This window comes from Panthera leo, chromosome B1, assembly GCF_018350215.1.
Source record: "Panthera leo isolate Ple1 chromosome B1, P.leo_Ple1_pat1.1, whole genome shotgun sequence".
Taxonomy (NCBI): domain Eukaryota; kingdom Metazoa; phylum Chordata; class Mammalia; order Carnivora; family Felidae; genus Panthera; species Panthera leo.
In genome coordinates, this window is record NC_056682.1 from 95,515,660 (window position 1) to 95,543,391 (window position 27,732).

Genomic DNA, 27,732 nt, shown 5'->3' on the forward strand with positions numbered 1-27,732 from the left:
CTATAAGTGACACTCATGTCTATCCAGTTTTGCGTGCTGTCTTACCAATAGAAAAATGTTCTCAGCTCTCTTCTGTCTTCCATATTCCCCTCAAGTGCTTCTCACTGGTGATACTTTAATCCCACCGACAGCTCCAGCTACAAGGACCTCTGAGAACTGTAGTTTTGGACTTTCAGCCTCTGTGATAGAGACTGAAATATGGAAAGGAATGGGAATGAATGTTGCCACAGTACCATACAACATGCTAGATGATAGGTATTTTCATAGATATATTCCCAGGTTCTGATATGTTTGATAAACAGAATTTTCTATTTTGTTTTTAATTTTAAGGTAATTGAATCTGTCCATCTTTTTTCTAATGGTTGTTCTTTGTGTCTCTAATAGATCCTCTCTTAGCCTATGATCATAAAGATCCCGTATTTTTGGCTAAAAATATTTAAAGTTTTATTCTACCCCAAGTTTCTTAACTGTAACTTAAAATTTTTTTTTTTTTTTAATGTTTACTTATTTTTGAGAAGGAGACAGAGCATGCATGGGGGGAAGGGCCGAGAGAGAGGAAGACACAGAATCCGAAGCAGGCTCTAGGCCCTGAGCTGTCAGCACAGAGCCCAACACAGGGCTCGAACTCACGAACCATGAGATCAGGACCTGGGCCTAAGTCGGCCACTTAACCAACAGAGCCACCCAGGCGCCCCATTAACTTTAACTTTTAAAGATCATGCACCTGGGCTGAAATCTGATAGATCTCTTGTTAACTTGTGTAACTAGTCCAAAAAGTAAAGAAATGAAATTTTTTTAATTCCAAATTCATTTAAAGCATGGGCTTTTTAAAAGTTAACTTTCTTTTGTTTGCGTTTTGCTACATTATATAGCACTTTCCTTTTAGTTTTGTTAATTTATTTTAAAGCATGTTGCTCTCGAGAATAAACTAGAACTCCCACAGAATTCGTATGTCTTATGACTATTTTGTCACCTTCTACCTTACATTTTAAAAAATACGTTTTGGGGCGCCTGGGTGGCTTGGTCGGTTAAGCGTCCGACTTCGGCTCAGGTCACGATCTCGCGGTCGGTGGGTTCGAGCCCCGCGTCGGGCTCTGTGCTGACAGCTCAGAGCCTGGAGCCTGTTTCAGATTCTGTGTCTCCCTCTCTCTGTGACCCTACCCCGTTCATGCTCTGTCTCTCTCTGTCTCAAAAATAAATGATAAAAAAAAAAAAAAAAATTTAAAAATACGTTTTCACTATTTCTCCTCTCTTCTAATTTCTGAAAGCGTCATATGTTTAAGCCAGCAATGTTTGCCAAAGTGTAACATAAATCTTTTAATTGGGTTTTCAGTTTTCCTCATTTGTGTTTTTTCCCCATAGAAAAGTTTTTCTAATTTTAACTTTTTATGGTTTACTATTCTTTCTCAAAAAAGTTATTAAATAAGCGATGCTATTCCTAATAAAGGACATTGCTAAGATTTTTGAATCACCAATGTATGTAGATTAATCTTGTATTTTAATGTACTTGGGATAGACAAGGTGTATTATATGGTTGAGATAATCCTTTTTCCTATATTTGACTCAACATATTTAACTTCCTTTCATGTCCAGGTCTTTTTAAGCTAGTCTTTTAAAAATCTGCCTTCACCTATTTAACAGTAATGTGGTTGTGTCTCATGAATGTATTTATTCCTAGTACAATAGGAAAGTGGGAAAAATAGATTCTGAACTTATTAAAAGGCACTTTTAGTAATTTGAAAATGCTATCAAGTTTTAAAGTGAATTTTACTTATGTTTTTAGGGCAACATCTTACTTTTAATTATGTATTGCAATTAAGGGCTGCAAAATCAAGAGAGTTTATCACTTTTAAGGAAAATATTTAAATATTCATACATGGTCAGTTCTGAATAATAGAAGCTGGCAATGACATGGATTGTATAATAGTATGCAATTCTATGTTATTGAGTTTTGGGAACATTTTAATATTTACATTTTTATGTGGATGTATGTTTTCTGGGAATTGACTACAAATAGGAAATAATGAAGTCATTTAAAATCAGGCTAAGAGAGAGGTGAAAAAATATTTTATTTTCCTCCCTTCCATTTTTAAGTCTTCCTTGAAATTTAGTTCATCTTGAGAATATAGTGTTGTTTGTTTCATCCTCCTTTTTTCTCTAATTCCATCTTTTCTCCTTAAAACTTAACAGAGGAAGGAAATTTGGTAAGATAATTAAATGGAGAGATATGTACAGCATTTTTAAAAATTACGTTTTTTAAATACTAATTTTTCTAAATACTAAATACTAATTTTTAAATTTCTAAGTGTCTAAATACTAATTTTTATTATTTGTTATTACTCAGGGCATGGAAGACATCATTTGTTACCTACATAAGAGCCGGTTTTTCTTCTTTCATTCATTTAACTCTGATTTTCTTCCACTGTCATTTTGCTCAGGGGAAATTAACTGCTTCCATAATTTTAAGTGATAAGTCTTTTATTTAAGTATTTTATTTTTAAAGTGATAAGTCTTTTATTAAACTTTTATTCAAACTAGTTTGATTTTCTTTTTGCCAGCGATTGGTCTGGGAATGAATATGTAACCCTACTTTTAACCAGTGAAGTATAAGGGAAAGTCTGTTGTAGAGCTTCTGGGAAAGAATTTTCTCCCTGATAAAAAGAGAGGCAGGCAAGAAGAAAGCTTTACCTCCCTCCTGCTGCATGTTATTTTTAAAAGTGATATGTGAAGCTGGCTGGTATAGCCATTTTTGTAACCATGGGGGTAGATGTGAAGATTAGAAGAAGGGAAAAATGAGAAAACCTTTGATCCTTATTATATTATTGAACTGCTGAAACAAATCTGGAACCACTTACCCTTCCAATTTAATATTAGATAAGGAAATAAAACATCCATTCATTCATTCATTCGCTACAAGTATTTATTATCAGGTCAGTACATCAAGTGAATACATCAGTGATAAAACAGACAAAAACACTAACTGATATAGAGACTTAATTGCATTTGTCGGGGATTCACAAACTACATCAGCCTATGGACCAGATTTAGCCTGCTGCCTCTATTTGTAAATAAAAGTTTATTGGCTCACAGCCACACTCATTCATTGTGTCTGTGGCAACTTTTGCTCTGTGCTGGTGGAGGTGAATTGTTGCAACAGAGAGTGAATGGCACACACAGTCTAAAACATTTACTGTCTGGCCCTTTACAGAAAAAGTTGACTATTCTTTTGTACATGTAGTGATATTTCACTGCAAACTCTTTCTGTTATCTGGTCTTTAATGCAACAGTCTTTTTTGAAATTTAAAATGGTCTTTGCATTTTTATTTAGGTATAAATGTAGCTTTAGAACTTAAAACTTCAACAGGAAGGGGCGCCTGGGTGGCGCAGTCGGTTAAGCGTCCGACTTCAGCCAGGTCACGATCTCGCGGTCCGTGAGTTCGAGCCCCGCGTCAGGCTCTGGGCTGATGGCTCGGAGCCTGGAGCCTGTTTCCGATTCTGTGTCTCCCTCTCTCTCTGCCCCTCCCCCGTTCATGCTCTGTCTCTCTCTGTCCCAAAAATAAAAATAAAAAATGTTGAAAAAAAAAAAAATTAAAAAAATAAAAAACAAAACAAAAAAAAAAAAAAAAAACAAACTTCAACAGGAAGAAATATAAAGTTATTATTTAATAAATTAAAACCAATGATATTGAGCATATTATTTATTTTACTGTTTTTATTTTCTGATAGTCTGATTTTTATCATTTTTAAGATTATAATTATCAATATGTGATGTAGAAGATTTCAATAGCATTATAAAATGGAATTGTTTTTTATGCTTATTTTCATCGATTTGTTCTCATAATTTGACTACTGATAATTGACTGATAATACATCAGAGGTATGGTTTTAAATTTGATTTCAACTTCCCTAATCATCTCATTCATGAATGTTGACAGTATCCTATGAGCACGTTAAATGTTTTTTTGAAACTTGAGAAATTTATGTGTTTATAAAAGCAATAATGAAGCCATTATTTTTTACTAGTAGTCCAAAAAAATGGTATTCTCAACCCTAAAACTTGGTTCATTTTTCTAATAGCAGAAGATGAATATATTTGATCTATTTTTGAACGAGAGAAAGAAAAATCTCTGGGATTACATGGTAAATACTGGTGCTCTTGTGCTACTTGAGGCACTCTAAGGAAGACCATCCCCAGAAGTTTGCCAAATCCTAAGCCTTATAAAGTTTTAAATTTAGGTTTTGAATCTCATAAAGTCAGAGCTATGTCTCTTTTTTCTCTATATCTGTTTTTATAACTGAGTTTGTTTTTGTATAATTATGTGTACATAACATACACTCTTACCACAGTTCCCTTTGAGTACTAATCTCTAGTCATGCCAGCCTTCGTACTTGGCTTCCTTAAACCTGGCAGACCAGTTTCTACCAGAACACCTTACCCGTTTCTTCTGCCTAGAATGCTCTTCTTCAGATCTGCATGGCACTGTCTCCTTCCCTTTGTTCAGGTTTTTTTTATCAGGAAAACATTCCCTGACCACATTATCTAGCTGTTTCTATGCTCTTCCCTTTTCTTTTTTCTCTAATATAATTTTATTTTATTTTTGGCACCTATTACTACTTGAAATTATTTATTCGCTTCCTTATTTTTTGTCTTATCTAGTAAAATGCATCCTTCACGAGAGCAAGACCCTTGTCTTTTCTATTTACTACTGTATACATAACACTGTTGAACAGTGCTTTAGCATCTTTTATGCATAAACTATAAAATGCATTCTTTATAATTCTCAGTTTGTTTCTTTGAAGAGTAAAAACTTAGAGATCCCTTTGATCTTTTGATCTTCTGTGATTTTATAATTTTCCTGAGTTTTTGTAGTTATTTTACTTACCTTAATTCACTAGCAGTTCTTTAATGACTCATCTTCATTGAGCCTTTTATTTTCAGTCCAGGTTTCATGGGGGGAAAAAAAACAACTCTTTTATATGTTAAGTGTATCACTTTGGGTCATATTTAATTAAATTGTGCAGTCATAGTAAGTAATGCAGCTATGATATAGATTGGCTGTTCCAACCTCTTTTAAGTGTGTATTCCTGTAGTGCAAGAGGCTGGAAAACTGAAATCTAGTTCAGGATATGAATTAGGTTCTGCTAACAATAAGTACTTGTAAGAGATCTAAATTAGGAGATAAGTAGGAAGAGAAGCAGTATCTGAGGGTCTGTTTTTGTGGTTGAGAATCTAACAAGTATAGAGTAGCTCTAGAGCCGATAATTCTGGGCAGCTACTTCTGTTGAAGCTAAAGCATGGTGTTCTGCAGGTTATCCTAACTGGCAGTAATCCTAATCCCAGGATCTCAGCTAAGAATGTGTGATCTTGGAACCAGCAGTAGGTATAGTTGCTTCCTGATTGTCCGGCTTCCTAACTGTGGCATATTTACCTGTTCCCTCAGCAAATCAGTTTTGCAACTAGCTAAACCAGTAAGATTGGCTTTTTCTAGAAATTGCACTAGAAAGTAGAGATCAACTAATAAGTGGTGGCAGCAGAAAAAGTGAATGCTACTAGTTATTAATAATAAGGATAATATTGTTTACCTCCACAAAGCTTTGTATGATTTCTCTTCTTACTATCAAGCTGTCCAAAATAATGGAACTTTCTTCTTTTTATTTTCCTCAGGCTCTTACATTTTGACTTAATTATTATATATTTGAATAAATAAAACGAGAACCAGAACTCTTACTATCTTCTATGTAATACCCCTTCAAATGTTTGTTGAACATAATTATTAGTGTCTAACTTTCAAAAAACATAAAAAAGGAATGCTTTGAAAAAGATTAATTCCTTAAATCTTTGTGGTACTTAAATAGTTTTATTTTCTCAGTTATATTTCTAATATCTTTGGAGAATTAGATAAAATTCATTTAATGAGCATTTACAAATATATTATTACAATTATATTTCAAAGAAAATAAGGACAAAAATAAGTCTGTAGGATAAAAATAAGCATAAGGCTATAGAGGAAAGAACAAATAATAAGTTTGAGTATGTGGGTATATGTTTGTATGCACTCATTTCAACCGACAAGAATATACTGTTCTTTTCAAAGGCCTATGAAACTTTTGTAAACATAGACATGGACTGCAAACCCTACTCATCGTGTACACAGATGCAAATTTAAAAAGTCATAAATCACACCTACAGTAAAGTTTGAAATAACAAAAAGCAGGCACAAATAATTTTTAACTACGTTTTCAGCTAACTCCTGAGATGAAAAGAATTAAAAAAATTAAAAACTTCTTAAAATGAACAACATATCAAACTAGTGAGATGAAGCCAAACTAGTACTCAGAACATTTGTAATTAATTGAAAAATAAAATTGAAAATAAGTGAACTAGAGATTTTTGTTTACAATGATGGCAGACTAGGTAAATCAGACTCCTTCTGACAAAAACTAGAAATTCTAGACAAAAACTAGGAAATTGGGACAGATATTTGACAACAGTCAGATCTCTTTAAATGAACTCATTGGAGAATTCTAGGGAAGGACCAGGAAAATAATGAAATCCAGGGATATGAGCCTGCATTTGGAGCTGCCTTCATAGGTATATCTCATTATCCTGGAGTAGGCAAAGGTTGAAAAATGGGGCTTGAAACAAATTCACAGAGCTAGAGAGATTAAAATGGAAAGTCAGAGCCCATCAGATTAGAGGCTCAGTGGCTCAGTAAGCTTTCAGGCATTAGGTTGGGGTACCCTATGAGTAAGAGTGACCCCAAAAATCTAGTAGTCCTAAAAAGATCTAAAACATAGCTTGGAATTACCTGAATCTCTGTTCAGAGATTGATAATGCCGCTAGCCACATGTAGAAGAAAAAAAAAAGGAAGACCATTTTATAGGAAGATAACATTATTGCTAGGCCTTAAAATATCTCCCCATGTAATATCTGGCTCATATCTTAAAGAGCATAGTTTTAAACAATGATGAATAATAGACAACATAAAAAAATCCACAGGATTGGCCTTTAAAATAACTATGCTTAATATGTTCAGTGAAAACAGACAAAATTTTGAGAATGTTGATAAGGGGATAGGGAACTCTACAAAAGGAACCAAACAAATTCAGAACTGAAAACATATGGTAATGAAGTAAGACATAACTGAAGAGGGAATTAATGGAATACAGTCCAAGTCTGAAGGAAATATTCAGAGTGAAGATCACAGAGACGAGGAGATAGAAAAATACAGGAAATAATGTAAGAGACATAAGGGAAATAGTGAAAACTAAAATTCATATAACTTAAGCCTGAGAAAGAGAGGACAGAGAGACCTCAATCTGCAGGTTAAGGAAACAGCATGTATCATAAGCTGGATAATACAAAAACAAGCAAACAATCTATATCTAGATACATGGCTGTAACATTAAATACAAATTTAAAGACCATTTTTAAAAATGTTCAAAGCAGAAAAATTGTCTTCAAAGAAATAGCAATAAGACATAAACTGACTACTCAACAAATGATGGAAATCAGGAGACAGTGCAGTATCTTCAAAGTGCTGAAAGAAGGACTATTAATTTAGAATTATGTATCTAGTGAAATGTTTTTCTAGAAGTCAAATTAGTACATTTTCAGATGCAAAGAAATTGAAAAAATTACCAGTAGCAAAATTAAAATCCTAAAAGGATATTCTACAAAAAGAGGGAAAAGGGTAACTAAGGGAGAAAGTGTAATGAATATCACATTAACTATTCTGAAATAATAATAATGTTTCTAAAGTATTTGTAGGGAATTAAAATACAAAGCAGCAATATCATAAATTTGGGAAAAGGGTAAATACAGTTAAGGTATTCTCAGGTTTCAGCATTGCCCAAAAGTAATAGAATACTTATTTATTTTAGAGTTTTGTTAATTCTGTGTGTGTGTTTTAATCTCTAGGGTAGACAGTGAAAGTAAAGGATCATATAACTTCCAAGTTAATAAAGTAGAAAAATAGAATAATAAAAAGTAACCAATATAGAACAACAGGAACTCTTAGTCATTGCTGGTGGGAAAGCAAAATGTACGGTCACCTAGGAAGACCATTTGGTGGTTTCTTAAAATATGAAACATCATCTTACTATAACAATTCAGCAGTCATACTCCTTGGTATTTACCTAAAGGAATTGGAAACTTAGTCTACACAAAAACCTGCACATGAATGTTTATACTACCTTTATTCACAATTGCCAAAACTTGGAAACAACCAAGATGTCCTTCAATAGGTGAATGGATAAATAAACTGTAGTACATCCAGCCTATGGAATATTACTCAGCAATATTAAGAAATGAGCTATGAAGCTATGAGAGGATATGGAGGAACCCTAAACATATTACTAAGTGAAAGCAGTCAGTCTGAAAAGGCTACATATTGTATCATTCCAACTACATGACGTTCTAGAAAAGGCAAAACTATGGAGATGATAAAATGATCAGTGGTTGCCAGGAGCTGTGGGGAGGGAGTGAAGGAAGAGAGGGATGAAAAGGCAGAGCACATAGGATTTTTAGGGCAGTGAAACCGTTCTGTAAGCTGCTATAGTGATGGATACACATCATTATAGAATGTTTTATAATGCTAAGAGTGAACCATAATGTAAACTATAGACTTTGGGTAATGGTGTCAGTGTAGGTTTACCAGTTGCAAAAATGTACCACTCTGGTGGGGGATGTTGATAGTGGGGGAGGTCATGGCAAGGGGGTCAAGGGATATATTAGGGAATCTCTGTACTTTCTGCTCACTTTTGCTATGAACCTAAAACTGCTAAACAATTAAGTCTTTTTAAAATAGAGTCATCTAAAATAAACACATTTTTTTTTAAATAAAGCATTAAAGGAGAGAAAATCAAAATAGACAGGGCATATTGGAAGCAAATACTAAGATAGTAGACTTAAGCCCCCAAATAGTAGTAATTATATTAAATTTCAACATACTGGGGCATCTGGGTGGCTCAGTCTGTTAAGCGTCTGACTCTTGATTTCAGCTCAGTTCATAATCTCACAGTTTGCAAGATCGAGCCCCACGTCAGCCTTTGTGGTAAGGGATTCTCTCACTCCCTCTCTCTGTCTCTGCCCCTCCCTTGCTCGTGCTCACTCTCTCTTTCTCTCTCAAATAAGTAAACTTAAAAGCCAAAAAAAAAAAAAACCAAAAAACCTGGGCAGATGACATTAACAGATATTTCCTCAAAAAAGACATACAGATGCCCAACATCTGAAGAGGCTCAACATCACCCATCATCAGGGAAATACAAATCAAAACCACAATGAGATATCACCTTATACCTGTCAGAATGGCTAAAATCAAAAATACAAGAAACAGGTGCTGGCAGTGATGTGGAATCCTTGTGCACTGTTGGTGGGAGTGCAAGCTGGTGCGGCAACTGTGGAAAACCGTATGGAAGTTCCTCAAAAAAGTAAAAATAGAACTACCCTACCATCCAATAATAATAATACTGGGTATTTACCCATAGAATACAAAAACGCTAATTCTAAAAGATAATATGCGGCATCCTGTGTTTATTGTAGCATTTTTTACTGTAGCCACATTATAGAAGCAGCCTAAGTGTCCATTCATAGATGAATGGATAAAAACGATGTTGTAGATAAAGACAATGGAATATTATTGAGCCATGAAAAAAAGAATGAAATCTTGCCATTTGCAGTGACATGGATGGAGCTAGAGTATAATGCTAAGTGAAATTAGAGAAAGACAAATACTGTATGATCTCACTCATGGAATTTAAGAAACAAAACAAATGAACAGTGGGGAGAAAAAGAGATAAACCAAGAAACAAACCCTTAACTATAGAGAACAAACTGGTGGTTACCAGAGGGGAGATGGGTGGGGGGATAGGTGAAATAGATGATGGGGATTAAGGAGTGCACTTGTGATGAGAACTGAGTAATGTATGCAGTTGTTGAATTCCTATATTGTACACCTGAAACTAATATAACACTGTTAACTATACTAGAACTAGAGTTAAAAATTGAATAAAAGTGAAAAACATAAAATACTAGAAATATTTTAAAATATGAACCTTTGTGTTATTGATAATTCTAAATACTTTTAAAATTTTTAACTAGGAAATAGTTAGCAAATTCTGTACTTTCCTTAGGGAGTAATTTCTTGTTGTTCCTAAATTATCCAAACTGTGTTTGATGAACTTTGTTTTCAGTAAATATATTCTAAATATTAAATTGAATTTTTCTAGTTTCAATGGAGATTTTTTAATATCAGTAGATAATTGTCTTTATTTTAAATAGGTGGATGCAGTTTCTTTGGGAAACTTGCCATGAGATATGTTTATTATAAATAACATTTCTGCTTATAATTGTATGAGTTAAGGGTTTTCAAGTTTCTCCGATATTACAAATTTTTTTTTTCTTCCTCTTAGGTTTTAAAATAAAACACTTAATCCGTCTTTTTAGATGTACCTTTCTATAACTTTTTTTTGGTAGCTGTTTAAAACATAATACATATGTGTAATTTACTTTAATGTTAACATTAAAATTGAATTTAAGGCTTTCAGAGTTATGGTCTAGCTGAATACTGTGCCTCTACTAATAGTCTTGATTTCATAACCAGCAACAATTTTATTCTGTTTATTAACTGGATCTAGTAAGTCAACTGAGATTTATGAAATGCAATGGAAAAAATAAATAATTCTACAGAATTTTATATCACATTTCCTTTTAATAGACTAGATGAAACCATTGTTGTATTTACATTTCTGAATGGCTTTTTCATCAATTAATAGGGTGTAATATCTGAATTTTACCTGTTCGAAAAATTTAAATCTTTCTAGGACAAACTGAATTATGCTTGAATTAATTATGACAATTTAGTGCGTTTGAAATTGTTATATTTTTACACTTGTAGTGCAGTATTTAATGGTGATTAAAACTTCTAATTTTTGAGGGCTACTTAAAAATGACTTTTGTGTGAAGAACTTTCATTTTAAAGAGTGATTTCTGACCAAAATGTTTTTTTAGTTGATTCTGAAAGTGATTACTGCTAGTAAAATGAATTTATATTACTATTGTGTTAACTTTTTCTGAAGGTTGCACAGTGAATTAAAAGATGCTGTTGAAAAGCAACTGGAGACCCTTCCCTTTGGCACAGATATGGGAAATGATATATATACAGATGATGAAACAGTCAGGAATCTTCAAGAACAATTACAACTAGCCAATCAAGTGAGTGACATATATTTTTAAAATTTTATTCTGAATTAACAGAATTTTTTAAATATCTGTTAATCATTATTTATGAATGATAATAGTGGAACAGCAAAATTAATACATACTGATTTTCTACAAGATACATTTAACAGCTAACAAAACGTATAATATATACCCTCCCTAATTGTTATAAATATAGTTACAAAATGTATGTTTTAATTGAATCATAAAGCTTTTGACGTGATTTTTATGTCTTATTAAAATATTTTAATTCCCAAGAAAATTTTTAAAGAAAATTATTCACTCACCTAAATTTACATTTTTTATTTTTCTGTGTTTTCTTTTCATACTGTGTTCTCTTCAGTTTTCTAAGATCATAGAATTATATTTTTTCAAAATTATACTTCTCCAAGTTACTTTCTCTCCTTTTGTCCTCCCTCATAGTAATTGAAATATTTGTTATATATATATATATACATATATGTATATATATATATATATATATATGTATATATATATATATATGTATATATATATATATACACACACACACACACACACACGTATGTATTTGTTATGTATATATATATATATATATATGTATTTGTTATGTGTAATATATGTATTTGTTATACGTATATATATATGTATTTGGTATACACATATATATATATTATACATACATATATCCTGTTTTCTACACTGAACATTTTTGTGATTGTACATAAAGGAGTTTAATTTTAATTTATAATTTTCTATTCTAGGCATCTCATAACTTGTATGGATTTGAATCTCATTCTACTTTCTACTTACGTGCCTCAGTTTCCTCATTTATAAATGGAGATTACAAATTCTTTATTGTGATTTTGATTTTATAGTTATCTATGAAAAATCACTTTTTTATATCCTAGAAATTTGGTTTTAAAATTTTTATACTTGTGAAATTGAGAATTTAATCAGGCAGGCTATATGTACCTTGATAAAGGGGCATGTATTTAACTCTGATTTTATTTTTTTAATGTGTAAAGAGAAGGAATTTGAAAAAGCATGCTCTTTACTCTGTTCAAACTAGTATTATCAGGATTTCTAAATATTTATATAGAAATAAATGAAAATTAATTGAAGCTTATGAATGCTTTCTAACCAGGTAGCAAAAGCTGATGCACAATGTACAATTCTCAGTAGTCCATAATAGATTGTGGCAGACCATATGTAAAACAACCCTCTGTTAATATACCTTAAGTATATACAATGATTATTTGTCAATCATACTTCAGTAAAACTGAAAAACAATTAAGAACTAGAAATTGGAGAGGGAGAAGTTAAGATGGCAGAGAAGTAGGGGGACTGGGATTTTCCTTGTCCTTCAAACATAGCTCTATTTCGGTCAGATCACTTGAACACCCAGGAAATAGATATGCAGAGTGGCAGAAGTATCTCCACAGTTGTAGGGAGACAGCTTGGCAGATTCCAAGTACATGTATGTGAATTGGGGGAGATAAAACGGCATAGGCACAGAGGGGAGGGAACCCCTTCTGTGGAGAGAAAAAAGGAAGAGAAAGAGAGGGGCTGTGAAATTCCGAAGTCAAATTAGCACAAAAGGAAAACTTCTCTGGACCACAGACTGGGGAACAAAAAATATGGAGAGTACCAGGTTCTATTTCGCAAAAAAGCCTTAGAAGCTGAAACAAGGAGATTTCAAAAATGCGTGGCTTTCTGTGGAACCAAGCTGGAAGCCTTGGCTCATGCTTCTGGGGAGGAGGAAGCCAGCTCCAAAGCACATAGCATGGTGTAGAATCTCAGAGGAGTACTGGGAGAGAACAGTCCCCTTCTTGGAGTACTTTGTGAAGATGGTATATTGCCTCCCCAAGGAAAAGAGACCCTGCAGGTGCCAGCCAAAGGCCTTTTAAATCAGCAGGGTGGGGTGGCTCTACTCCAGAACGGGGGAAAGGAGTCCCACTGAGCTGGGTCCTTTGAGACTTTGGGTTATGAATCCCAGCTGAGCACTTAGAAGGCGCAGGAACTGTGGATCAGGGCAAGCTGACTCCCCTAACTATTCTGTGAGGGCTGCCTCAACAGTGTGGGTTGAGATACCCAGTCCAGGGAAGAGAGATTGGGGGGGTTGACATTTTTCTCCCCAACACCAACACCAACACCAACACCAACACCAACACCAACACCAACACCAACACGGTGGGACTTAAGAGAGCACCTCAGTGGCCCCTAGTGGAGGCAAGACCAGCTTACACCAAACTCTGCCCATATGGCAACTGCTTACTTAATGGAGGAAGACTGACTGATACAACACAGCTGGCCTCTCCTCCAGACCAGCACAGCCACTGGTCCCAGGCACCAACACACAAGTGTTTCTTTTTGTTTGTTTTTCTGTTTGTTTTCCTTTATTCTTTTCTTTTTCTTTCTCTTTCTTCCCTCTTTTATGTTTCTTTTGGAATCAGGCTCAAAGTTTCTGATTTGTTTTTGGTCAATTCTTGTATACATATATATATGTGTGTGTGTATAAATAATAGTATATTATATATATATATATATAATATTAGTCATTTTTATTCTGTTCTTTTTCCACCTTCTCTCTTCTTCTTTATTTTCCTCTCTCTCTCCCTGAATTTAGCCTTATAGTTTTTTGATTCTCTATTTGGATTTCTTTTCTCCCTTTTCATTTTTCTCTTTTTATGGGATCAGACTTCTACCCTCTTTCCTTTTTTGGGGGGTGAGTTGGTTACTTCATCAAAAACATTAAAGCACATCTGGTTGAAGGCCCACACATTCCGCCACTACAAGCAAAGAGGAGCTCTGCACAGTACTGGTCACTAGGATGAGCAGCCAAAATGTACAACAGAGTGCACACCACATATACCAAAAATACCTGGAGTGCCAGGCCTGGATAGGGTTTGACCCCTTTTTAATATAGTAGTACACTCAGGTGCAGGACACAGAAGAAGCTTTTAAAACACAAAACACAGAAACTTAGCCAAAATGACAAAACGGAGGAATTCTCCCCAAAAGAGAATTCGAGATTTCTTCAAGAAGAAAGCAAGGCCAGAGAATTGTTCAAAACAGATATAAGTAATATATCTGAACAAGAATTTAGAGTAACAGTCATAAGACTAACAACTGGGCTTGAAAAAAGCATAGAAGACACCAGAGAAACTCTTGTTGCAGAGATCAAAGACCTAAGAACTAGTCATGATGAATTAAAAAATGCTATAACTGAGATGAAAAATAAACTAGAAACAGTGACAGCGAGAATGGAAGAACCAGAGGAGAGACGAGGTGAAATAGAAGATAAAATTTTGGAAAATAAAGAAGCTGAAAAGAAAAAGGCAGGGGGGAGGAAATTATTAGATCACGAGGGGAGAATTGGAGACCTAAGTGATTCCATGAAATGAAACGAGTGTCCATATCATCGGAGTTCCAGAAGAAGAGGAGTGAGAGAAAGGGGCAGGTTTATTTGAACCAGTTATAGCTGAGAACTTCCCTACTCTGGGGAAAGAAACAGGCATCCAAGTCCAACAGGCACAGAGAACTCCCTTCAGAATCAACAAGAACAGGTCAACATCATGACATATCCTAGTGACACTGGCAATATACAAAGATAAAGAGAGAATTCTGAAAACAGCTAAGGACAAACGATCCTTAGCCTACAAGGGTTGACACATAAGGGTAGTAGCAGACTTGTCCACTGAACTTTGGCAGGCCAGAAGGGAGTGGCAGGAAATATTCAACATGCTGGATAGGAAAATTATGCAGCCAAGAATCCTTTATCCAGCAAAGCTGTCGTTCAGAATAGAAGGGGAGAAAAAAAAGAGTTCTCCAGACAAAAAGAAAATTAGAGGAGTTTGTGATGACTAGACCAGGCCTGCAAGAGATCCTAAGGGGTACTGTGTGTGTGGAAAGCAGCAAAGACTACAGAAGGACCAGGGATATCACCATGAACATCAAATCTACAGAAAACACAATGGCACTAAATTCATATCTTTCAACAATCACTCTGAATGTAAATGGACTAAATGCCCCAATCAAAAGACATAGGGTTTCAAGATGGATAAAAAACAAGAGCCATCAATATGCTGCCTACAAGAGACTCTTTGAAAGTGAGGGAATGGAGAACCATCTATCATGCTAATGGACGTTGAAAGAAAGCCAGAGTAGCCATACTTTCATCAAACAAACTAGATTTGAAAAGAAAGACTGTAACAAGAAATCAAAAAAAGCATTATATTATAATTAAAGGTTCTCTGCACCAAGAAGTTTTAATAATTGTAAATATGCCCCCAGTGTGGCAGCACCCACTTATATAAATCTATTAATCACAAACAGAAGCAAATTTACTGATAAACACCATAATTGTAAGAGACTTTTATACACCCTTACAACAATGGACAGATTATCTAGGCAGAAAATCAGTACAGAAACAATGGCTCTGAATGACACATTGGACCAGGTGGACTTAACAGATATATTCAGAATTTTTCATAATAAAGCAGAATACACATTCTTCTCGAGTGCACATGGAACATTCTCCAAAATAGATCATATATTGGGTCACAAAACAGCCCTCAACAGGTACAAACAGATTGAGATCATACCGTGCATATTTTCAGATCACAACACTATGAAACTTGAAAGCCCCCAAATACATGGAGGTTAAAGAACATCCTACTTAAGAATGAATAGGTTAAACGAAATTTAAAAAGAAATTTAAAAATACGTGAAAGCAAGTGAAAATGAGAACACAACAGTCTAAACCCTTTGGGATGTAGCAAAGGCAGTCCTAAGAGGAAAATACATTGTAATTCAGGCCTATCTCAAGAAGTCAGAGGGGCGCCTGGGTGGCGCAGTCGGTTAAGCGTCCGACTTCGGCCAGGTCACGATCTCGCGGTCCGTGAGTTCGAGCCCCGCGTCAGGCTCTGGGCTGATGGCTCGGAGCCTGGAGCCTGTTTCCGATTCTGTGTCTCCCTCTCTCTCTGCCCCTCCCCCGTTCATGCTCTGTCTCTCTCTGTCCCAAAAATAAAAATTAAAAAAAAAAAAAAAAAAAAAAAAAACGTTGAAAAAAGAAAAAAAAAAAAGAAGTCAGAAAGTTCCCAAATACACAACCTAACCTTACACCTAGAAAAGCTGAAGCAAATAAAGCCCAAAGCCAGCAGAAGAAGGGCAATAATAAACATTAGAGCAGAAATAAATAGAATCCAAAAGAAAACAGTAAAACAGATTAATGAAACTAAGAACTGACTTTTTGAAAGAATAAAAAAAATTGATAACCCCCTAGCCAGACTTAAAAGAAAAGAGAGGGGATCCAAATAGATACAATCACAAATAAAAGAGGAGAGAGTAAAACCAACACCACAGAAGTACAAGTGTAAGATGATGCTATGAAAAACTATATATGCCAATAAACTGGACAATCTGGAAGAAGTGGACAAATTCATAGACATTCATATACTACCAAAACTCAAATGGGAAGAAATAGAGAACTTGAACAGACCAGTGAAGAAGTGAATGGGTTATCAAGAATCTCCCAACAAAAGAGTCCTGGGCCAGATGGCTTCCTAGGGGAATTCTACCAGACATTCTACTCAAGCTGTTCCAAAAAATACAAATGTAAAGAAAGTTTCCAGACTCATTCTATGAAGTCAGCAGTACCTTACCTTGATTTCCAAAACCAAAATCCCCACTAAAAAGGAGAATGACAGGCCAATATCCCTGATGAACCTGGATGCAGAAATTATCAACAAGATGGTAGCAAATCGAACTCAATAGTACATTAAAAGAATTATTCACCATGAACAAGTGGGATTCATTCCTAGGCTGCAGGGTTGGTTAATATTTGCAAATCAATCAATGTGATACACCACATTAATAGAAGAAAGGATAAGAACTATATGATCCTGTCTACAGATGCAGAAAAGGCATTCAACAAAACATGGCATCCTTTCTTGATAAAACCCTCACAAAACTCGGGATAGAAGGAACATATCTTAACATCATAAAAGCCATATAGGAAAGACCACAGCTAATATCATCCTCAATGGAGAAAAACCAAGCTCTTTCCCCCTGAGATCAGAAATAACAGGGATGTCCACTCTCACCAATGTTGTTCAGCGTAGTGTTGGAAGTCCTAGCCTCAGCAATCAGACAACAAAACCAAATAAAGGCATCCAAATTGGCAAAGAAGAAGCCAAACTTCCACTCTTCACAGATGACATGATTTTCTACATGGAAAACCTGAAAGACTCCACCAAAAACCTGCTAAAGCTGATACATGAATTCAGCAAAGTCACAGGATATAAAATCAATGTGCAGAAGTCGGTTGCATTTCTATACACCAATAATGAAGCAACAGAAGGAGAAATCAGGGAATCAATCCCATTTACAACTGCACCAAAAACCATAAAATACTTAGGAATAAACCTAACCAAAGAGGTAAAAGATCTGTATGCTGAAAACTATAGAAAGCTTATGAAAGAAATTGAAAAATATCCAAACAAATGGAAAAACATTCCATGCTCATGGAGTGGAAGAATATTGTTAAAGTGTTGATGCTACCCAAAGCAATCTAGACATCCAGTGCAATACCTATCAAGATAACACCAGCATTCTTCACAGAGCTAGAACAAACAGTCCTAAAATTTGTATGAAACTACAAAAGACTCCAAATAGCCAGAGTAATGTTGAAAAAGAAAACGAATTGGGAGCATCACAATCCTGGACTTCAACTTGTATTACAAAGCTGTAATCATCAAGTCAGTATGGTATTGACATAAAAACAGACCCACAGATCAATGGGATAGAATAGAGAACCCAGAAATGGACCCACAAATATACCAATCTTCAACAAAGAAGGAAAGAGTATCCAATGGAAAAAAGTCTCTTTAGCCAACGGGTCTGGTAGAACTGGACAGAAACATGCAGAAGAATGAAACTGGGCTACTTTCTTACACCATATACAAAAATAAACTCAAAATGGATGAATGACCTAAATGTGAGACAGGAAACCATCAAAATACTATAGGTGAAAACAGGCACCAATCTCTTTGACCTAAGCCACAGCAACTTCTTATTTGACATGTCTCCAGAGGCAGGGAAATAAAAGCAAAAATGAACTATTGGGACCTTAGCAAGACAAAAATCATCTGCATAGCAAAGGAAACAGTCAAGAAAACTAAAAGACAACCAACAGAATGGGAAAAGATATTTGCAATTGACATCTCAGATAAAAAGGGTTAGTATCCAAAATCTATAAAGAACATCTCAAACTCAACACCCAAAAAACAAATAATCCAGTGAAGAAATAGGCAGAAGACATGAATAGACACTTCTCCAAAGAAGACATCCAGATGGAAACAGACACATGAAAATATGCTCAAGGGGTACCTAGTGGCTCAGTTGGTTAAGCGTCTGACTTTGGCTCTGGTCATGATCTCATGGTTCGTAAGTGCGAGCCCCACCTCAAGCTCTATGCTGACATCTCAGAGCCTGGAGCCTGCTTTGGCTTCTGTGTCTCCCTCTCTTTCTGCCCCTCCATCACTCATGCTCTGTCTCTCTGTCTCAAAAATAAATAAACATTAAAGAAAAATTAAGCAAAGAAAAGATGCTCAACATCATTCATCCTCAGGGAAACACAATCCAAATGAGATACCACCTCCCACTGGTCAGAATGGCTAAAATTAATTCCAGAAACAGCAGATGTTGGCGAGGATGTGGAGAAATGGGAACCCTCTTGCACTGTTAGGGGGGATACAAACTGTTGTAGCTACTCTGGAAAACAGTATGGAGGTTCCTTAAAAAATTCAAAATACAAATACTGTACAACCCAGCAATTGCACTGCTAGGAATTTGTCCAAAGACACAGAAATGCTGATTCGGAGGGGCACATGCACTCCCATGTTTACAGCAGCACTATCAACAATAGTTCATGAGTTGAAGCCCCGCATTGGGCTCTGTGCTGACAGCTCAAAGCCTGGAACTAGCTTCAGAATCTGTGTCTCCCTCTCTCTGCCCCTCCCCTGCTCATGCTCTGTCTCTCTCTCTCAAAAATAAACATTAAAAAAAAATTAAAAAGTTAAATTTTAGCTGTGAAATAATTTCAACATAAGAAATTTCATCTTTTGGGTTCTTCTCTAAATTGTTATTAACACAAGTGCATATCAGGGCATCTGGGTGGCTCAGTCGGTTGTGTCTAGACTCTTGATTTCAGTTCAAGTCATGATTTCAGGGTCATGGAATCGGGTGCTGCATTGATGCCCAGCATGGAGCCTGCTTGAGAGTCTCTTCTCCTTCTCCCCCTGCCCTTCCCCCTGACAAGAAAAAAAAAAAAAAGATTAAAAAAAATACAAAGTGCATATCATCAAAAATAGTATGACTATACCATCTTTACACAGTCTTATTTATATTTTTGTGACTTTATATATAAGAATTCATTCTGTAAAAGAATATGATTCATTTGTACTGTGTAATAGCCTACTTCTTTTTGTTTTATAGGAAAAAACTCAGGCTGTGGAACTCTGGCAGACTGCTTCTCAGGAGTTGGACAGACTTCAGAGACTTTACCAGGAATATATGACTGAGGCCCACATTCATGTAGTTGAAAGTCAAAAACAAAAGGTAATCTTGAATTTCATAGTTTTCTTACATATCAGTTTTCATAGTTTTCTTATATATCTTCATTCTGGAGAAACTCAGTTTTGAAGAGGAATGCCTAAGTGTCCATTGTGTTATTTACATTAAATAGATGATATTTCTTGGACAGTTAGTCAAAGCAGTGCCTATTGTACATTAGGTTTTATAATATAAATTAGCAATGGAAGCTTTATTTAGTTCTAAGAAGCAGGTATAAGATGATTCTGTATAAATGGACCCCCAAACTTTTATATTGTTAATTTCCTACCTTGCTTAAGACAGAAACTATTCATTAGATCATGGCCAGTGAAGAAACCTGCTCAAATATAGTGATAACGTCATGTAAGATGAAAATATTAACACCCTTAATGTGACCTCTAAGATAGGTATCAAGTGTTTTACCATAAGTTAATCAGATTAGAGTTTTATAATAGGAAGAGATCTTAATGATTATTAAGGCATTCTTTCTATCCAAAGCAAGAATGATTTTTATATTGTCAAAGTAGACATTAAGCTTTTGCTGTATACCTCTGTTGACATGAACTTACCATGTCACAAGACCATCCATTCCTTGAAAAATCTGCCTCCTTTATCCTTCCATTGATTCTTTTTCTGCTAGGAACATTGACAGTTGTAGAGTAATCCCAATTCTGATTCCTTTTCTGTGGGTTTTGAGAAGGCAGCTATAAATACATTGGTTATCACGCCTTTCTTTAATTCTCATTTATAGACTTTTCAAATTCCAGTTTAAGATTGTTTCTATTATTATCAGCATTATTGGGAATTTTTACCTAAAGGAGTCATAATAATGCTTACATGATGCTTTGCACTTTACAAAATGATTTTTCTATATATTCCCTGGTTTGCAAATAACCCATATGTAGTCTCAGCCATAAGACGTTTACCTCTGAGAGAAGGGGAGCGGGGAGAATGGGAAAAATGAGTGAAGGGGAGTGAAGAGGAGATACAGGCTTCCAGATATGGACTGAATAAGTCACAAGAATAAGAGGCACATTATAGGGAATATAGTCAGTGATATTATAGCAACATTGTATGGTGACAGATGGTAGCTATACTCATGGTGAGCCATAGCACAATGCATAGAGAAGTTGAATCACTGTGTTGGTTGTACACTTGAAACTAATGTAACATTGTGTGTCAACTATACTCAAAAGTGTGGGGGCACCTGGGTGGCTCAGTCAGTTGAGTGACTGACCTTTGATTTCAGTTCAGGTCATGATCTCAGAGTCATGGAATTAAGCCCCATGTAGGGATCTACACTGAGCTTGGAACCTGCTTAAGATTCTCCCTCCCTGCCACTCTCTCCCTCTCCCCCACTCCTCTCTTTCTTTCTCTCTGTGTCAAAAAAAAAAAAAAAAAAAAAAAATTGGAAGTGTGTCTGTGTATGGATATGTGTATATAGATAGCATTTTATCAAAGAGAAAAGGCTTTTACTTCTGAGATCTAGAAACCATTTCTAATACAATCTAGTTCTTTGAGGCTGTTTTCCTCATTTAGGTCAATCTACTAAGTCCTATGTTATTTACCTTTATTCTTGTACTGTAGCTATGCAGTTAGTTTTCTTTTTTTGAACAAGACTTTACAAATAATACTTTGTCCTTATTTCCCCAGTTATCTATCAGTCTTTAATTCTGTCATCCAACATATTAACAGCCCCTTCCAATTTTGTGTCCCCTGCACATACTGTGTTTAACAGGATCATAACAGATAATGACATAACTTAAAAATTCAAGCCATGAGAATTTTAAAAGGGGGATAGAGGGACAATAATTCCTGTGCCAGGGTTTTATGTTAATAGGTTTTGAGTAGGTTTGAATGTAGTTTTCCAAAATTAAGCAGTGTCTCTCTTAGCATGTCTATTTACTAATAAACCAATTTTTAGAAATAGTGGTCTTACATAAAAAATAAATACATTCATTTTTTGTAATCATTTTTAAAAGTTTTTGTCTTATTTCTTCAACTGTTAATTCACACAATAACAGAAAGGCAAGTAATTTCATCTAAACTTAGGCACAATGAATTTAGACTTGATTTTAGGTTAATTTTACATACAGGTTGAACCTGAATGTCTGTTGTACAGAATGCTATTTATGTACACTTCTACCTTCCTCCTATAGGATCAACTGACCAATTTTCAACAACTGACCAAGCAACTTCATGTTACTAATGAGAACATAGAAATGGTAAGTGAAAGTATCCATTTAGTGTGCTTGTTTATACAAACTAGAAATTGTCACTGTAAATATTATTTATGCTAATAAAAATCAGTAACAGAAAATCCTGTGTTACGTGAAATTAAGATAAGTAGGCAGTCCTCTTTTTTATCTTTTACATTCAATAGCATGACAGAATTCACAAAACTTACTGGAGATCTAAAGCTAAAATCTCTCTGAAATATCACCTAATCTAATGGTTATCTTAGGGTCCTAGGTAGGATCTCCTGAGAGTATTCTAGACTGTGAGCTTCTCAAGAGTATGACTCATACTTTATTCTTTCTTTTTTCTTTTCTTTCCTTTTTTTTTTTTTTAACATTTATTCATTTTTGAGAGACAGAGAATGCAAGCAGGGGTGGTACAGAGAGAGAGAGAGACACAGAATCCAAAGCAGGCTCCAGGCTCTGACCTGTCAGCACAGAGCCCGACATAGGGCTCAAACTCACAGACCGCAAGATCATGACCTAAGCCGAAGTCAGACGTGCAACCGACTGAGCCGCTCAGTCACCCCTCTCATTCTTTATTCTTACCATTTTGTGTAGCACACTGCTAGGTATATAATAAGAATTGTAGAACTGTTAAATAAACTAATAGACCAATTTCTTAAAATAATGGGACATTAAGGATCATTTGTTAGTGGATTGACCACCAGTATTATTTGGTATATCTAAATTTCCCTTTAATATTTTTCTAAAAGAAATGTAATTAGCCTTCCTAATTCTACTCTTTACCTTTTTTCTCCTCTCACTTTTTCTCTTCTTTTGTCTCCTTTTCTTTTCCTTTCTTCTTGGAATTTTATTTTACCTCATTGTTGAGTAATATAATTATGACATCCCAGGTAATTCCTCTCTTTCCTTTCTTCATTTTGCTTAGTTACTCTGCTAATTCTTGTTAGTACCTAATGAAAATGTCTTTGTTTAAGAGTGGAGTTGTGCCATCAAAAGTAAGTTATATCTAATTTTTTCTACCTTTCAAAATTTTCTCCTTTAACCATGCAAAAAATTATTAAATAAATTTTGCCTTATTTAGCTTCTATTTTTTAATCACTTAAAGTTTTTGATGATATACTTCTTAGACATTTTAAAAACAATATTAAAAGTGCTCCAGAACTAAATGACTAATATCCATAATCAGGAAATCATATTTCTGCATGAAATCAGTAGTCTAACCTATTATCACAATTATTCATTCTTTCAGTATATCTCCTAGAATTTCAGGGATTATATAATCCTCTGTTACCTTATACCACAGAGCTCCTATTTTATTATAAGCAACCCAAAATCATTATGATAAAAGTCATGGGAAGCAAATATTTGAGTATTCATAGGAAATGCATTAAAAATTTTCTAAGACATAAGAATTCATAGATTTTAGCCAAAACTAAGCATAGAAAGTTATGGGTATAATAAAAGTGATAAAGGAGTGACACGATGGATATAAGAGATGAAAGAGAGAGAACAAAGAAGAGGCTGTCTTGGTGGTTAAAATAAAGGAAAATGGTAAAAGAAATTTTGAAACTTAAGAATTTTTCTTAACGTACCTATCAGGTGGCAAACAAGACTGCTAAATGTGAAGAGACATAGCTAACTGATTGTAAAGATTTTGTATGTCTCAAAGAGCATTCAGAGCATAGGCATAGGAGCACGTTTGAGTAAAAATCAGACTTGAAGAAAAGTACCCTTTAAAAATCAAGCAGTTCCCATAAAAAAGAATTGATAATAAGCTGATTAATGGAATCAGTCCCTATAGATGTACAGTAAATTGGTGAGTATACAAGAAGTAATTATCTTTCATGACCAGTGCACTTTTGTAACATATGGAAGTGATGTGAATGATACGTAAAAGTACAAGTTTATATTTATTTATTACAAGTATATATTTATTTATATAATAGTAGTTGATATTTCCTACAGGTTCTCTTAGTGAAATAATATTCTTTTTTGAGATTTGTTCATCTCTATAAAATTACTCAAAAATATTTGCTAATTGCATATTAAGTTCCTTTCACTGTTAAAGGTTGCAAGAGAAATGTGCATCTAACCATAAATTCCTGTCCTACTTGGTAAAACAGGATGACATATGAAATAATCATGATTGATGATTGAAAGGGATGCCTCCTTGGACCTTTATGAATCTTCAAACTCTAGAATATTAATATAGTATTTAATTTTCTTTGTAATGACAAATACAGATCACCAAAGCCATATTCAGTTGCAGTTGTTGAGCTCTACTAGGCTTGCTAGCAAATCAAGTGTGTTAGTTTCTAACACTAGCTTTTTATAATTCACAGTTTCAATTTATAATTCTCCTGATTGCTCTATGTCATTTATTTTTAAGGTGTTCCCAACTGGTAAAAGACACAAGCATTAATTATGTTAATGCTAAGACAGTATATGTAATAAAACATCATGGTGCATTACAGACATAGAAGAATTCAGAGATGTGAATCAGTTTGGACTGAAGTCATTGAGATTGCTTGACAGGAGAATTTGAAATGATATTAAAAGTCATCTATTTCCTCAAATGACATAGGCATCTTTCATTAAATGCTTTTCAGTTAAATGATCATCTAGCCTATGCTTTAGATATTCCTTGTAAGAGATTTATCACTTCCCCAAAGAGTCTGTTCTTTTGAATTCTGATTATTAGAAAACTAAAATCTTCATAAATTTCCTCCCATTGATATGTGATTTTATCTTTTGGAGTAACATAGAACAAGCTCACTTCTTCAAGTTAACCCTTCAATTATTTACATGTAACCATTAGGTCTTTCCTGATTCATGCCCAGTGCTGCACCCAGTTTTTTTGTTTTAACTATTCTGATATGGTATAATTTACCTACCTTTCATAATTCTAGCCTTCTTTTCCTGTGTGTGATAGTTGGCCTCTTAAATTGTGGTCTGTGAATGGACCACTAAATTCTGGTCTGCAGTATTCTGCTTCCCAAAATAAAGAAAGATGCAGTCTTCAAACTCTTCCATGTTTCAATGGAGACATTCATTCATTTATTCCTTAAAGGTTTAGGTACTTAGAATGTACTAAATCATGTGGCATTTACTGAGGATTCTGGGAGAAGGTGGTCTTCAATAAATGACTCATATTTTTGCCAGGAATACATGAACTTTAAATATAATGTTTGAATATAATGTGATGTGTATTGTAAAAATGCATATAAAATTTTATCAAAATATAGAAAGGAAACAATTATTTCTGTCTTAAAGTGAGTGGGCCACACAGGATGTGAAAGGGATAAATGATGGCAGGATGGAATTCTGATTTCAGGAAGAAATAAAATAGTGTATTAAAAATATGAAGTCCGTGGGGCACATCTGTGGCTCAGTTGAGCGTCCAACTTCGGCTCAGGTTGTGATCTTAAGGTTTTTGAGTTCAAGATCCATGTTGGGCTCGCTGCTGGCAGCACAGAACCTGCTTTGGCTCCTCAGATCCCTCCCTCTCTCTCTGCTCCATCCCCACTCATACTCTCTTAAGAAAGAGAGAGAGAGGGGCGCCTGGGTGGCGCAGTCGGTTAAGCGGTTAAGCGTCCGACTTCAGCCAGGTCACGATCTCACAGTCCGTGGGTTCGAGCCCCGCGTCAGGCTCTGGGCTGATGGCTCGGAGCCTGGAGCCTGTTTCCGATTCTGTGTCTCCCTTTCTCTCTGCCCCTCCCCCGTTCATGCTCTGTCTCTCTCTGTCCCAAAAATAAAAATAAAAAAAAATTAAAAAAAATAAAAAAAAAAAGAGAGAGAGAGAGAAGGAAGGAAGGAAGGAAGGAGAAAGACGGAAGGAGGGAGGGAGGGGGAGTCAATGAAATTGAATAGAATATGATAGAAGCACAATGAAAACTGCTTTGGGGAGAAGCATTTGGACAGATGTATGTATGATTTGTTGGGATGGGAAGAAACTGAAATCAAGACTATGGATTATGAAGTAACTGGAGTCTGTATGACTTTACCTATAAGGCGTATAGATAAAGATGATAAGGATAAGGGATCTGTGCCTTTGTGATAAAACCAGCACTTACAGAAGAAAATCAATTTCCTTTAAAAAAGTTTTTTCTACAGTTGGAAGACTGCTACATATCTTACTTTAGGTTCCTTTGCAGGCTAACCCTGAGAAAATGATTCTAAAGCATGTCGTTTATTTAGGAGATAATACAAGGGCGCACCAGTAGGGAAATGGGGAAGTGAGACTAGGAAAGGAAGAGAAGGTAGCCAAAGGGTTTTTAAGAATCATGCCAGTTAACACCATGGGTAACTGAGACTGAATCCTACCAATGGACTCTGGAAGCCTTTGTATAACAGGCTCAGACTTATTCCACCATGGAGCATAGGAGGAGAGTGAGATGTTTACACACCAGTTCTCTTCAGTCATTGTTATCGAGCTCTTCCAGAGCATACTGGGGACATGAATTCTGCAACACCTGTCACCTTCTGGGCAGTTAAGTGAATAAAGGAGGTTCAAATATTCAAGGAAAGACCTAAAACAGAAAAACAGATGTACATGGTTTGAAGTGAAGCAGACATCCACTAAGTAGTAAAGGTGAGGAAATATTGCCAAGGTTATATTTTACAGTCAAAAACACTAATCATTATCATGACTTAATTTTTTCTACTTATATGCCCTGTAGTTAGTCTTTGAAGATGTAGTTTTAAGTGTTCTAATACTGAACGTTTCTGTTTTTTTTCTTGTGGCAGACTAACCAACACTTTCTGAAAACAGTAACTGAACAAAATGTGGAAATTGAGCAACTCCGAAAACAACTTAGGTAAATTCAAAAATGAATTTTGTTATTTTATTAATAATTTTTTTTCAGGGATGCCTAGTGGCTTAGTTGGTTAAGCCTCTGACTCTTGATTTCGACTCAGGTCATGGTCTCTTGGTTCATGAGTTCCAACCCTGCATTGGGCTCCGTGCTGATAGTGTGGAGCCTGCTTGAGATTCTTTCTTCCCTCTCTCTTTGCCGCTCCTCCACTCACACACATTCTCTCTCTCTCTCTCTCTCTCTCTCTCAAGATAAATAAATTTTTAAAGAAATTATTTTACTTCAGAGCAAGTGATGATGCCATAATTTTTCCATGAGTTTTCCGTGAATTTTTTTCTTCCCTTTTAAGCTTCTCTCAAGGCAGATTGAAATCAAGGCAATTAGTGAGGAGGCATCTATTAATATACACATGAAAGGATGTTCCATGATAGTAAAACCAGTGCTTATGGAATAAAATCAGTTCCCTTAGAAACATTTTTTCTGCACATATCTTCTTTGTATTTCCCTGTAAGTAGACCTGAGAAAAGGGTGTCAAAGCATGTAGTTTATTGAAATGTAATACCAGGGAGCACCAGTAGGAGGAAAGTGGAACAGAGAGGAAGATAAGAAAGCCAGTAGAGAGTTTTTAAAGTTCAGGCAACTTAGGGGCACCTGGGTGGCTCACTTGGTTAAGCATCTGGCTCTTGATTGTGGCTCAGTCATGATTTCAGGGTTGGTGCAATCAAGCCTGGCATTGGGCTCCAAATGACCAAAACTTTTTTTTCACTTTTCGTCCCCCTTAATCATAATACTGAAAAGTCAAAAGTATAATCATAATAGGGTTTTGCTGTATGATGCAGTAACTTAGAAATATCTTTAAATTGTAGTATATATTTACATTTTATTAAAAAAAACGTAA

General features: G+C 35.1%; 1 protein-coding gene and 1 long non-coding RNA gene across 5 annotated transcripts in view; one reads left to right on the plus strand and one right to left on the minus strand.

Moving 5' to 3' along the window:
• The window catches only part of SCLT1 (sodium channel and clathrin linker 1), a 220,620-nt gene that overhangs the window by 36,286 nt on the left and 156,602 nt on the right, over positions 1-27,732 (plus strand). For all 4 annotated transcript variants that reach the window (XR_006201717.1, XM_042935491.1, XM_042935492.1 and 1 more), the window contains 4 exons: positions 11,080-11,215; positions 19,700-19,822; positions 21,976-22,041; positions 26,767-26,837. Coding sequence is in view for 3 of the 4 variants with exons in the window: in XM_042935491.1 (XP_042791425.1) it covers positions 11,080-11,215; positions 19,700-19,822; positions 21,976-22,041; positions 26,767-26,837 (396 nt within the window). In the remaining variant the exon portion in view is untranslated. The remainder of the gene's footprint in view (positions 1-11,079; positions 11,216-19,699; positions 19,823-21,975; positions 22,042-26,766; positions 26,838-27,732) is intronic.
• LOC122217862 lies at positions 19,478-22,832 on the minus strand. Its single transcript, XR_006201718.1, has 3 exons — positions 22,804-22,832; positions 20,386-20,499; positions 19,478-19,515 (listed from the first exon to the last, which is right to left on the minus strand). It is a non-coding gene; the product is annotated as an uncharacterized LOC122217862 (long non-coding RNA).